This window comes from Mobula hypostoma, chromosome 9 (genome assembly GCF_963921235.1).
Source record: "Mobula hypostoma chromosome 9, sMobHyp1.1, whole genome shotgun sequence".
Taxonomy (NCBI): domain Eukaryota; kingdom Metazoa; phylum Chordata; class Chondrichthyes; order Myliobatiformes; family Myliobatidae; genus Mobula; species Mobula hypostoma.
In genome coordinates, this window is record NC_086105.1 from 83,689,197 (window position 1) to 83,702,744 (window position 13,548).

The window sequence follows — 13,548 nt, forward strand, 5'->3', positions numbered from 1 at the left end:
GCCTTTCTTGGATGGCTGATTTATTATCTCTCTCAACCCCTTTCTCCAGCCTTCTCCCCATAACTTTTGATGCACTGACTAATCAGGAACCTATCAACCTCCGCTTTAGATATACTCAGTGACTTGGTCTCCACAACTGTCCATGGCAATGACTTCCACATGTTCACCACCCTCAGGCTAAAGAAATTCCACCTCATCTGTGTTCTAAAGAGATGTACTATTCTGAGACTGTGCTCCCTGGTTCTAGGCTCCCCCACTATTGGAAACATCCTGTCCACGTCCACTCTATCTAGGCCTTTCAATATTCAATAGTTCTTCACTCATTCTTCTGACCTCCAGTGAGTTCAGGCCTAGAGCCATTAAACAAACGTCCTGTCTCCCTCTTCCCTCTTTTACAGTTCCCCACTCTGGCCCTCCTCTTAACTGGCGTCTTCTCCTCACCTGCCTATTACCTCCCGCTGGTGCCCTTCCTCCTCCCCTTTCTCCCATGGTCCACTCTTCTCTCCTATCAGATTCCTTTTACTCCAGCCCTTTAACTTTTCCACCTATCACCTTGTAGCTTCTTACTTCATCCCCCTTCTTTCACACACCTGGCTTCACTTATCACTTGTCAGCTTGTACTCCTTCCCCTCCCCCAACTTTCTTATTCTGGCTTCTTTCCTCTTCCTTTTCCAGTCACAATAAAGGGTCTCTGCCTGAAGCACCAACTGTTTGTTTATTTCCATAGAAACTGCCTGACTGGCTGAGTTCCTCCAGCATTTTGTGTGTGTGTGTTGCAAAGCAAATGCTCCTCATACATAAGCCCTTTCAATCCCAGGATCGGTTTGTGTAGTCTATAAGTGAGTGGTTAAGTCTGGGGAAGAGTTGATGGGAAAGTGGGGATTGGTTTATAATTGGTGTAAGTGGGTTCATCATGGTGGGCATAGACAACCATAGACTTTCCTCAGGCCATTAGACTAATGAACTCTCTGTCGCATCATGTTTGAACTGTCACTGGATAATTTGTACTGTACCCTATAGTATTTAATTTATGCATCTTTCCTTGTCTATATATGCATGATTCATTTGTAGATTTAATTCTTACTAGGTTATTGTGTGTTGCATATGTGTTAAGTGTACTACTGTGCTTTACATCCTGATTTGGAGAACCATTGTCTTGTTTGGCAGTATCCATGTATGTAGTTAAATAACAAAAACCTGACTTGATCAGAAGTCATGCTTTCCTGCTGTATGGCTAATGTCATTCCCACTAGCTCCCTCAGTTGGAATGGTTGGTGGTTGCTGCTTGTTTTGATGTGGGGTTTCTTTTCTAGGCTAGTCGATATGGTATGAGCGTTGACAGCCTGCGCCAGCAAGTGCAGCAGTTTCTAAAGGAGGGCTTCTTGAGAGAAGATTATGTGCTGGATCACATTCCTAAACTACTCAACTGCCTGAGGGATTGTAATGTAACCATTCGCTGGCTGATGCTCCACACTGCTGATTTGGGTAGGTGTCAAAGAAAGTACGTTGGGAACTAAGTTGATGTTCTGGCACCAGATCAGTCATTAATTTCTGCCAGCTATGCAAGATCTGACTTGCATTAGTTAAATACAGAAATCTTTCTTTCTCCTTGAAGTTTTGTTTATAAAACAAATGGCCTATGATTGTTTGTTCAAATGTTCAGAGAAATTTGTGACTCTTGGAAGACAACTCTTCTGGTCAAGATGGTGCTGAGGTGCAGTTTCCATTGAGGTTGTGGTTCAGATTTAGTAGTTTTTTATGTTTGTAGGGTTTTAAGGACAGACAAGGGAGTTAGGGGTCAGGGTAGGGCTTAGGAACAAGGATGTAGTGGAGTTAGAGGTTGGGTCATAGTGTAGGAGTTAGCTCTGTGTTTGAAGGCCAGCTATGTGGACTTGTGACAAAGGACATCTGTGGTCAGATCAGCGAGGATAAGGACCTGGAGATCATCCCAGGTCAGCAGGTTGTGGCGGGTTCTGGGATTAGAGTTCCATGTGGGCAGGAAGAATGAGGGCTGGTAAGCAAATTGGGGAGAGGAGCCCATAGTTCAGGGACTGGTGTTTGGGGTTCTCATTCATCGTCATTGGCGAGTCCTGGGGTCAAGACCAAAGATTGAATCCTGAAGGTCGATCTGAAGTCCGGGCATCGAGGCTCTATGGCTGGAGCCCTGAGTCTGCGAGTTGGCTGCGGAATTTGGAGACCACCTGAGGCTAGAAATGGATTGTTCTGGAGTTGGAGTACTGTATTTGCACATGGATGGGAGGGAGGGAGAAATAGGGCTTGTTTTGCTGGTGTTGTTCTGCTGGACATGGTGGGCGAGCTATGTTGCCACTGGAATGTGTGGCGAGACTGCCACCCCCCCCCCCCGCACATCCTTGGGTGTGTTGGTTGTTAACGTAAACAACACTTTTCACTGTGTGTTTCCACGTACACGTGATAAATTAATCTGAGTCTGATTATAAAGTATTGTTGTACATTCTGTGGGATATTCACAGCTGCTGGTGAGTTGTAACCAGATGCTGGGTTCATTGGGCAATCTGATTTCCAATATTGGCTCTCCATTATGGTTTCTTGAAAGTCTGAGCAACCACTTAAGTGGTACAGCCTGGGTTTGGTGAGAGCTCCTGACCCTGTCTTCATGGAAGGAGTCCAAACCGCTGGGTGGATTTGCACATGTGCTGACTTGGTCCCATGTATATGTGTGTTATTCTGTCATTAAGGATCTCTGCATTTTATTGGTTCAACCCTATTGCTAGGATAGTAGTAGACTGGGGTTGAGAAAGATAATCAATTATCCATGATTGAATGGTAGAGCAGACTAGATGGGCTGAATGGCCTAATTCTGCTCCTTTGTCTTATGGTCTTAAAGCAGTCTTTCAAGCATCAACTTCATCCACCATATATATTTACATGTATTAGAAATTTGCTGTGGTGTTGGTGTGACATGCAACAAAAACAACATTCAACAATTCTAAAGAATAGAGAATTAGATAAGATTAAAGAGGTTTAAAGTATGGATATGGAATAAAATGTGTAAAATTACCTAAATACTGGCATGTATTTAAAATATAAACAGCGTTACTAAAAAGTGGTTTAAAGCGTATACAGTGCAGAACAGTTACTGAGGTAATAGAGGGGAGTGGGGTTGGCTAACTAGAATGGTTGATCAGATTAACTGGCTGGGGGAATGATGTGAAGTTTTGGTTTCAGTAGCTCTATATTGCTTTCCAGATGGGAGCTTTTGGAATAGGCAGTTTGTTTGTATGTTTGCTTACTTATTTGGTGATACAGTGCAGAGTTGGTCCTTCTGGCCCTTGGAGCCACACTGCCCCAGCAACCCCACAACCCTGATCAAACCTAACCTAATCACGGGACAATTTGCAATGGTCAGTTAACCTACCTGGTTACATCTTTGGGCTGTGGGAGGAAACCGGAGCACCTGGGGAAAATCCATGTGTTCCATGGGGAGGACGTACAGGGACTCCTTACAGAACAGCGCTGGAATTGAATCCGAAGTCTGGAACGCCCTGAGTTGTAATAGTGTCACGCTGACTGCTGTGGTACAGTGGCACCCATTATAGGGTGGACTGTGTTTCTGTAACAAATATGGCAAACTGATGTTTGATGTACTACAGTGTGAGAGCCACCTGTATGTGGATGACTTGTAATTGACTATGGAAGCTTTGTGACTGGTTATCAAACCTATCCTTTGGCCTTAACAGTCACATACTCACAGATACTGATTGCAATATTTCTTATGGTTAAACCTGACCGCTTTCCTCAGGCATAAGTTAGTCAAATGATGTCTCCTTAGAGATACCTCCGAGAGCATGGTTCCCCAATTAGTTTTCCACAAGGACCAAATTATGTCAAGCGTGCCAAGCCAAGGGCCAAAACGTCCAGGGTTTTTTTTCATTGCGCCAGTAAGTTGTTTTATGGGCAGATGTTGTTGTTGCTATTACCATTATTATTATTAGTAGTAGTAGTAGTAGCGGCAGCAGCAGCAGTAATAATTTAGGCCTGGGATTCTCAAAGCCTGTGTTGTGGGTCACACAAGAAAAAGAATGCACTCTTGAAACAAAATAAGTCCAAAACCAACCATTTAATTCTGACTCTAGCTATCACAACTGTCAGCTGTCACATTGAGAACTTATCTGGGACTTAAAATACATGCACGCGTACACACACACACACACACACACACACACACACACACACAACATGGTAGTCTTCACCACTTCTGCCTGCTCTGGATCTCTTTATCACTAACTGCCAACAGGACATCAACCGTCTCGACTTCACTGCACCTTGTTCCCATTCCAACCTCACTCCTTCGGAACGCTCTGCTCTCCACTCCCTCCACACTAATCCCAACCTTATTATTAAACCCGCCGATAAGGGGGGTGCTGTTGTAGTTTGGCGTACTGACCTCTACCTTGCCGAGGCACAGCGACAACTCGCGGATACCTCCTCTTATTTACCTCTCGATCGTGACCCCACTAAGGAGCACCAGGCCATTGTCTCCCACACCATCACCGACTTTAACCGCTCAGGAGATCTCCCATCCACTGCTACCAACCTTATAGTTCCCACACCTCACACTTCCTGTTTCTACCTCCCACCCAAGATCCGCAAACCTGCTTGTCCTGGCAGACCTATTGTCTCAGCTTGCTCCTGCCCCACCAAACTCGTTTCTGCATACCTCGACACGGTTTTATCCCCCCTTGTTCAATCCCTTCCTACCTATGTTCGTGACACTTCTCACGCTCTTAAACTTTTCGATGATTTTAAGTTCCCTGGCCCCCACTGCTTTATTTTCACCATGGATGTCCAGTCCCTGTATACTTCCATCCCCCATCAGGAAGGGCTCAAAGCTCTCCACTTCTTTTTGGATTCCAGACCTAATCAGTTCCCCTCTACCACCACTCTGCGCCATCTAGTGGAATTCAGTCCTTACTCTTAATAATTTCTCCTTTGGCTCCTCCCACTTCCTCCAAACTAAAGGTGTAGCTATGGGCACCCGTATGGGTCCTAGCTATGCCTGCCTTTTTGTTGGCTTTGTGGAACAATCTATATTCCGTGCCTATTCTGGTATTTGTCCCCCACTTTTCCTTTGCTACATCGACGACTGCATTGGCGCTGCTTCCAGCACGCATGCTGAGCTCGTTGACTTTATTAACTTTGCCTCCAACTTTCACCCTGCCCTCAAGTTCACCTGGTCCATTTCCGACCCTCCCTCCCCTTTCTAGATCTTTCTGTCTCTGTCTCTGGAGACAGCTTATCCACTGATGTCTACTATAAGACTACTGACTCTCACAGCTATCTGGACTATTCCTCTTCTCACCCTGTCTCTTGCAAAAACGCCATCCCCTTCTCGCAATTCCTCCGTCTCCGCCGCATCTGCTCTCAGGATGAGGCTTTTCATTCCAGGACGAGGGAGATGTCTTCCTTTTTTAAAGAAAGGGGCTTCCCTTCCTCCACCATCAACTCTGCTCTCAAACGCATCTCCCCCATTTCACGCACATCTGCTCTCACTCCATCCCCCCACCACCCCACTAGGAATAGGGTTCCCCTGGTCCTCGCCTACCACCCCACCAGCCTCCAGGTCCAACATATTATTCTCCGTAACTTCCGCCACCTCCAACGGGATCCCACCACTGAGCATATCTTTCCCTCCCCGCCCCCGCTTTCCGCAGGGATCGCTCCCTATGTGACTCCCTTGTCCATTCGTTCCCCCCCCCATCCCTCCCCACTGATCTCCCTCCTGGCCCTTATCCTTGTAAGCGGAACAAGTGTTACACATGCCCTTACACTTCCTCCCTTACCACCATTCAGGGCCCCAGACAGTCCTTCCAGGTGAGGCGACCTGTGAGTCGGCTGGGGTGATATACTGCGTCCGGTGCTCCCGATGTGGCCTTCTATATATTGGCGAGACCCGACGCAGACTGGGAGACCGCTTTGCTGAACATCTATGCTCTGTCCGCCAGAGAAAGCAGGATCTCCCAGTGGCCACACATTTTAATTCCACATCCCATTCCCATTCTGACATGTCTATCTACAGCCTCCTCTACTGTAAAGATGAAGCCACACTCCGGTTGGAAGAACAACACCTTATATTCCATCTGGGTAGCCTCCAAACTGATGGCATGAACGTCGACTTCTCAAACATCCGTTAATGCCCCACCTCCCCCTCGTACCCCATCCATTATTTATTTTTATACACACATTCTTTCTCTCCCCTTTGCCAATCACCTGTCCAGCTCTTGGCTCCATCCCTCCCTCTCCTGTCTTCTCCTATCATTTTGGATCTCCCCCTACCCCTCCCACTTTCAAATCTCTTACTAACTCTTCCTTCAGTTAGTCCTGACGAAGGGTCTCGGCCTGAAACGTCGACTGTACCTCTTCCTAGAGATACTGCCTGGCCTGCTGCATTCACCAGCAACTTTGATGTGTGTTGCTTGAATTTCCAGCATCTGCAGAATTCCTGTTGTTTGAGTCTTCACCACTTCTCTTCCACATGAAGAGTTTTAGTAGTACTGCCTTTTCCACTCTTTCTGTTCTCTCATTTAATCTATTTGTTCTTTTTAATTAAGCTATGTAGCATTTGAAGTATGAAGTGTAGCTAGAAATGAAATTATCAGTATTATTGTTGCTATAATATTATTATACCACAATAAGATTGACAAATGGACAAATATAAATTGATTCACTCACCAATCAATGAGAGAAATGACAGTGACGGGATGAGGCAATCCTTCTGATGTCGGGCCTGTATTCTGTTGTGGCAATAGCCGACAATGGCACCGTCTTTAATAGCTCCACAACTGTTTTCTTGATTTTCTCATCATGACTTAAAACTTCGCCAACCATATCAAGTGCACACATTTTAATCAACTCGGCATCAGCAAATGGCTTCTTAGCTTTGGCAAGATTCCATGACTCGTGCAGTGATGCAGCTGTTGCGCTCTCTTGTGCAGATGTTGACTTACAGAGATAGTAGAAACACAGTGCTTGTATGATGTTATCATATTTCAATTTTTTGTTTGCGTTGATCTGATTTTGCAGGGTAGTTGGCATTAAAACTGGCAGCATGCATAGTGTTGAAGTGCCGCTTTAGATTTTCTGATTTGCAGACAGCTACGGACTGCATGCATATTAAGCATCACACATCAAAGTTGCTGGTGAACGCAGCAGGCCAGGCAGCATCTCTAGGAAGAGGTACAGTCGACGTTTCAGGCCGAGACCCTTCGTCAGGACTAACTGAAGGAAGAGTTAGTAAGAGATTTGAAAGTGGGAGGGGGAGGGGTGATCCAAAATGATAGGAGAAGACAGGAGGGGGAGGGATGGATCTAAGAGCTGGACAGGTGATTGGCAAAGGGGATATTGGAGGATCATAGAGGCCCAGGGAGAAAGACGGGGTGGGGGGAACAGAGGATGGGCAAGGGGTATAGTCAGAGGGACAGAGGGAGAAAAAGGAGAGTGAGAGAAAGAATGTGTGTATAAAAATAAATAACGGATGGGGTACGAGGGGGAGGTGGGGCATTAGCGGAAGTTAGAGAAGTCAATGTTCATGCCATCAGGTTGGAGGCTACCCAGACGGAATATAAGGTGTTGTTCCTCCAACCTGAGTGTGGCTTCTTCTTTACAGTAGAGGAGGCCGTGGATAGACATGTCAGAATGGGAATGGGATGTGGAATTAAAATGCATATTAAGCATGTTGGTTTAGTATTGACATGGTCCGGTAAAATAAAACAAAACCGATCAGTCCAGTCAAATTTGAACTGACTGTTTTCCTGGTCGACTTTCCAGTTTTTCACGCAAGCCATGTTGTTCTTGGTTTAGGGTCCGTGACTTACTGCTGGTAACAATTCGCTTAGATGACAGATTCGCTTCTTAGTTGACAGGTGGGTAGCTGGTGCGTGCCACTGTCTAGTCGAGGACTGTAGAGAGTGTGCAGTAGGTTGTGCGCTGTATGGGGGCGTAGGTCAAGTGTATGGTGTGGGGTGAGGTTATAATAAATTAGAGCAGCGTGCGCTTTATTTACATGTTATGACAGGTACATTCATGTAAGTGCCAGTGGGTCGGTGCGGTCCAGACATTTGGTTCTTGTGGTCCGGACCTGGCCCGCAGTCCGCCTATTGGGGTTGTCTGTCCTAGAGTGAGCAGGGCATTGTTAGGACTGTTTGGTTTGATCCTGATTGGCCGGATCTGAATTGCCTATTCCTGATTGGTTAGTTTGAATTGGCCTTGCTCTGGTTGATTTTCTTTTAAGGACAAATCCTACAACTAGAGCTGTAAAGGAGGAAGAGTGCAAGAAAATCAGAGAAGCATTCAAGAAAAATGGCTACCCTGTCCACATAAACTGAGAAAGTAATGGAATGCAACACAACACCACCACAAAGACTACCTCCAGACTGAACGGTTATTGTGCCATAGAGTGGTAACTTAACTGAAAAGCTAAGACAAGTTTGCTAAAATATGGTGTCCAGTTAATACCAAGATGTGCAGACGCAATTAGAAAAAGGCTAAGTAAAGTGACACCTAGAAGACCTAAAGAACTGTGCCGGAGAGTTGTGTACTCCATACCTCTATCACCATGACAAAAAGTATTTATTGGTGAGACTGGAAGGCCATTGAAGACCAGGATAGTAGAACACGAGAGTGCCTTAAAAAATGTGAGAGCAGAACAAAGTGGGATTGCTGAACACTGCCTATCATGCTCATGTAGCCCAAGGTTTGATGAGGCCAATGTCCTTGGGAAGGAAGAGAATGCCTACAAGAGAAAGATAAGGGAATCATGAGAAATGAAGCATGTGGGGACCTAATTGTATGTAGGTTCTAAGAGTGTTGAGTTAGCTCCAGTCTGGGACCACACATTTCTAAAGAGGGTTTAGTGTAAAAAAATTAACCAATCAGAACAAGGCCAGTTCACACTAACTAATCAGGAATAGACAATTCAGACCCCAGCCAATCGGATTGTCCATACCTTGCTCACTTGAGAGGGTGCATAAGGAAGTGTCTCTAGGGGGACTTGTCTTTGGACTAATTTGTGCCTAAGGAAGATGGTTGGGTTTGCCATTGAAATGTTGCAATCAATATCTTTAAGTATGTGACTGTTAAGGCCAAAGGATAGTATGAATAGATGACTTGTAGACATAAAGTTTTGGTTGCAATTCATTAAAATGTTATATAAGTGGAGAGAAGAATATTTACCCATTGAGATATGTGGAACTTGAACCAAGCTTCTTGTTTTGATGAAAAATACATTTATAAGCCAAAAGTAGCAATTTGTTGATTAGTGAAAAGTGCTAATCTGCCTGAGTGTGCGCTCAGAGGTTTTAAACCAGAGGTTTTTGAATTCAAGTCTCTCTCCCACAAGAGTAGAGGCCATCATTCTAGTGTTCATTGAGAGAGTAAGTGCTAGACTTTGGAACTGCCCTTCTACAGATGAGGCTTCAGGTTGAGGTTCAAGCTGTCATATAAAGGCAGAGCAAGGCTGCTATATCCAAAGTCATAGGCAGTATTGTCCTTCACTCAACATGATTAAAACTGATGCTTTGGTCAGGAGCTTATTGTTAATTCATGCTGATATTTATCTATTTATGCACATTTTATTCCATATCTGTACTTCAACCTCTAACTCAAAAGTGGATTGGGTCTAGCACATCACAGGTAAAGCCCTCCCACTCAATGAGCACGTAGAAACATAGAGAACCTACAGCACAATACAGGCCCTTCGGCCTAGAATGCCGTGCAGAAAATGTACTTACTTTAGAAATTACCTAGGGTTACACATAGCCCTCTATTTTCCTAAGCCCGTGAAACTATCTAAGACACTCTTAAAATATCCTGTTGTGTCTGCCTCCACCACCGTAGCCAGCAGCTCATTCCATGAACTCACCATTCTCTGCATAAAAAAAAACAAATGCCCATCCTATCTCTGAGAATCTTTTCCAACAGCTTTCCCACTACAGACGTAAGGCTCACTGCTCTATAATTACCCGGACTATCCCTACTACCTTTTTTGAACAAGGGGACAACATTTGCCTCCCTCCAATCCTCTGGTATTATTCCTGTGGACAACGAGGACATAAAGCTCATAGCCAGAGGGTCAGCAATCTCTTCCCTCGCCTTGTGGAGCAGCCTGGGGAATATTCTGTCAGGCTCCGGGGACTTGGTGAAGAAATGACAGGTCAACTGATTCTATGTGCTGCTTGCATGATGTGGGAGGTCAGGGACATTGACGGTGCCTCTGGCTGCTACAAATGTGGAAAGTGTGTCCCCAGGTTCAGCTCATGAAGGACCGTGTTGAGGCACTGGAGAGGCAACTGGATGACCTCAGGTTCATCTGGGCAACATATTTTTCTGGACAGGACCTGCAGCGAGATCATTACACCGAAGATACCGGGAGAGAAGGGGGGCGACGATGGATGCTTGGAGTACAGGAGACCCCGGGGGATGTGCCTCTTGAAAACAGGTTCACCCTCGTGGAAGCTGTCGGGACAGAAGACAGTGCCAGTCTGAGAGGCGGACGGGTCTGCGAGTCAAAAATTGGCGCTGAAACAAAGCCAAGGAGACAGACATCAGGCAGAGCCGTGGTAGTAGGGAACTCCATAGTGAGAGGTACAGATAGGGGTTTCTGCGGCAACAGGCGGGATTTAAGGATGGTGTGTTGCCTCCCTGGTGCCAGAATCCGGGACATCACGGACCGATTGCAGGGCATCCTCAAGGGAGAAGGTGATCAGCCGGAGGTGGTGGTGCATGTAGGCACAAATGACGTTGGGAAGAAGATGAGAGACATTTTGCAGTGTGTCTACAGAGAACTCAGAAGAAGGCTGAAAAGCAGGACCTCCAGGGTGGTTATCTCGGGTTTGCTTCCAGATCCTTGAGCTGGAGATGACAGGAACAGGGAGATAGGGGATCTGAATGTGTGGCTGAGGAGCTGGTGTGGGAAGCAGGGATTTAGATTCTTGGACCATTGGGATCTGTTTTGGGGTAAGGATGAATTATACAGAAGGGACGGGTTGCACCTTAACAGACGTGGGACCAGTGTTCTGGCAGGCAGGTTTCCCACTGCTACACGGGTGTGTTTAAACTAAGTAGTGGCGGGGAGGGGACGAATTGGAAATATAAGGATGGAGTTAAAGGGAAAGAAAGAATAAGAAAAGTTAAGAAAGACAACAGAATTAAAGGGGCAGAAAGCTCAGGAAGGGATCGGAGAGTATGGCCAAGTGCAATAGGAATTGATGTGAAAGGTGAGGGGAGTAAAAGTATTACTTTAAAAGGATTAAAACTATTATATATGAATGCACAGAGTATAAGAAAGTGGATGAGCTCTAGGCTCAGTTGGAAATTGGCAAGTATGATGTTGTGGGAATAACAGAGACTTGGCTGCAAGAGGACCAGGGCTGGGAAATGAATATTCAGGGATATACATCCTATCGAAAGGGCAGTCAGGTTGGCAGAGGGGGTGGGGTGGCTCTGTTGGTGAAGAATGAAATTCAGTCACTTGCGAGGGGGGACATAGAATCAGGAGATGTAGAGTCAGTAAGGATAGAACTGAGAAACTGTAAGGGCACAAAAGACCCTGATGGGAGTTATCTACAGGCCCCCAAACAGTAGCCTGGATATAGGGTGCAAGTTAAATCAAGAGTTAAAATTGGCATGTCGCAAAGGTAATTCTACGGTTGTTATGGGGGATTTCAACATTCAGGTAGACTGGAAAAATCAGGTTGGCAATGGACCCCAAGAAAGGGAGTTTGTGGAGTGCCTCAGAGATGGATTCTTAGAGCAGCTTGTATTAGAGCCTACCAGGGAGAAGGCAATTCTGGATTTAGTGTTGTGTAATGCCAGATTTGATAAGGGAACTCGAGGTAAAGAAGCCATTAGGAGGTAGTGACCATAATATGATAAGTTTTAATCTACAATTTGAGAGGGAGAAGGGAAGATCGGAAGTGTCATTATTACAGTTGAACAAAGGGGACTATGGACCCATGAGGGAGGAGCTGGCCAAAGTTGACTGGAAAGATACCCTAGCAGGGATGACAGTGGAAACAATGGCAGGTATTTCTGGGAATAATACAGAAGGTGCAGGATCAGTTCATTCCAAAGAGGAAGAAAGATTCTGAGGGAAGTAAGGGGCGACCGTGGATGACAAGGGAAGTCAAGGACAGTATAAAAATAAAAGAGAGAAAGTATAACATAGCAAGGATAAGTGGGAAGCCAGAGGATTGGGAGACTTTAAGGAGCAACAGGAGGTAACTAAAAAGGCAATACGGGGGGGAACAGATGAGGTACGAAGGCAAGCTAGCCAAGAATATAAAGGATAGTAAAAGCTTCTTCAGGTATGTGAAGAGGAAAAAATTAGTTAAGACGAAAGTAGGGCCCTTGAAGACAGAAACAGGTGAAATTATTATGGGGAACAAGGAAGTGGCAGACAAGCTGAACAGGTACTTTGGATCTGTCTTCACTAGGGAAGACACAAACAATCTCCCAGATGTAATAGTGGCCAGAGGACCTAGGATAACAGAGGAACTGAAGGAAATTCACATCAGGCAGAAAATGGGTGTTGGGTAAACTGATGGGACTGAAGGTTGATAAATCCCCAGGGTCTGATGGTCTGCATCCCAGGGTACTTAAGGAGGTGGCTCTAGAAATCGTGGACGCATCGGTAATCATTTTCCAATGTTCTATAGATTCAGGATCAGTTCCTGCGGATTGGAGGGTCGCTAATGTTATCTCACTTTTTAAGAAAGGAGGGAGAGAGAAAACAGGCAATTATAGACCAGTTAGTCTGACATCAGTGATGGGGAAGATGCTGGAATCAATTATAAAAGATGAAATAGCGGCATATTTGGATAGCAGTGGCAGGATAGGTCTGAGTCAGCATGGATTTAGGAAGGGGAAATCATGCTTGACTAATTTTCTGGAATTTTTTGAGAATGTAACTATGAAAATAGACATGGGAAAGCCAGTGGATGCAGTGTACCTGGACTTTCAGAAAGCCTTTGATAAGGTCCCACATGGGAGGTTAGTGTGCAAAATTAGAGCAAATGGTATTGGGGTTAGGGTACTAACATGGATAGAAAATTGGTTGGCAGGCAGGAGACAAAGAGTAGGGATTAACGGGTCCTTTTCAGAATGGCAGGCAGTGACTAGTGGGGTACCACAAGGCTCGGTGCTGGACCGCAGCTGTTTACAATATACATTAATGATTTAGATGAAGGGAGTAAAAGTAACATTAGCAAATTTGCAGATGACACAAAAGTGGGTGGCAGTGTGAAATGTGAGGAGGATGTTATGAGAATGCAGGGTGACTTGGACAGGTTGGGTGAGTGGGCAGATGCATGGCAGATGCAGTTTAATGTGGATAAATGTGAGGTTATCCACTTTGGTGGCAAGAACAGGAAGGCAGATCACTATCTGAATGGTGTCAAGTTAGGAAAAGGGGAAGTACAATGAGATCTAGGTGGCCTTGTTCATCAGTTACTGAAAGTAAGCATGCAGGTACAGCAGGCAGTGAAGAAAGCTAATGGCACTTTGGCCTTCATA

The 13,548-nt window shown here is 45.4% G+C and overlaps 1 protein-coding gene across 2 annotated transcripts in view; it reads left to right on the plus strand.

The window, feature by feature from the left end:
• Nucleotides 1–13,548, plus strand: part of washc5 (WASH complex subunit 5) — a 202,281-nt gene that overhangs the window by 25,942 nt on the left and 162,791 nt on the right. For both annotated transcript variants that reach the window (XR_010019270.1, XM_063058561.1), the window contains exon 8: nucleotides 1,314–1,485. Coding sequence is in view for 1 of the 2 variants with exons in the window: in XM_063058561.1 (XP_062914631.1) it covers nucleotides 1,314–1,485 (172 nt within the window). In the remaining variant the exon portion in view is untranslated. The remainder of the gene's footprint in view (nucleotides 1–1,313; nucleotides 1,486–13,548) is intronic.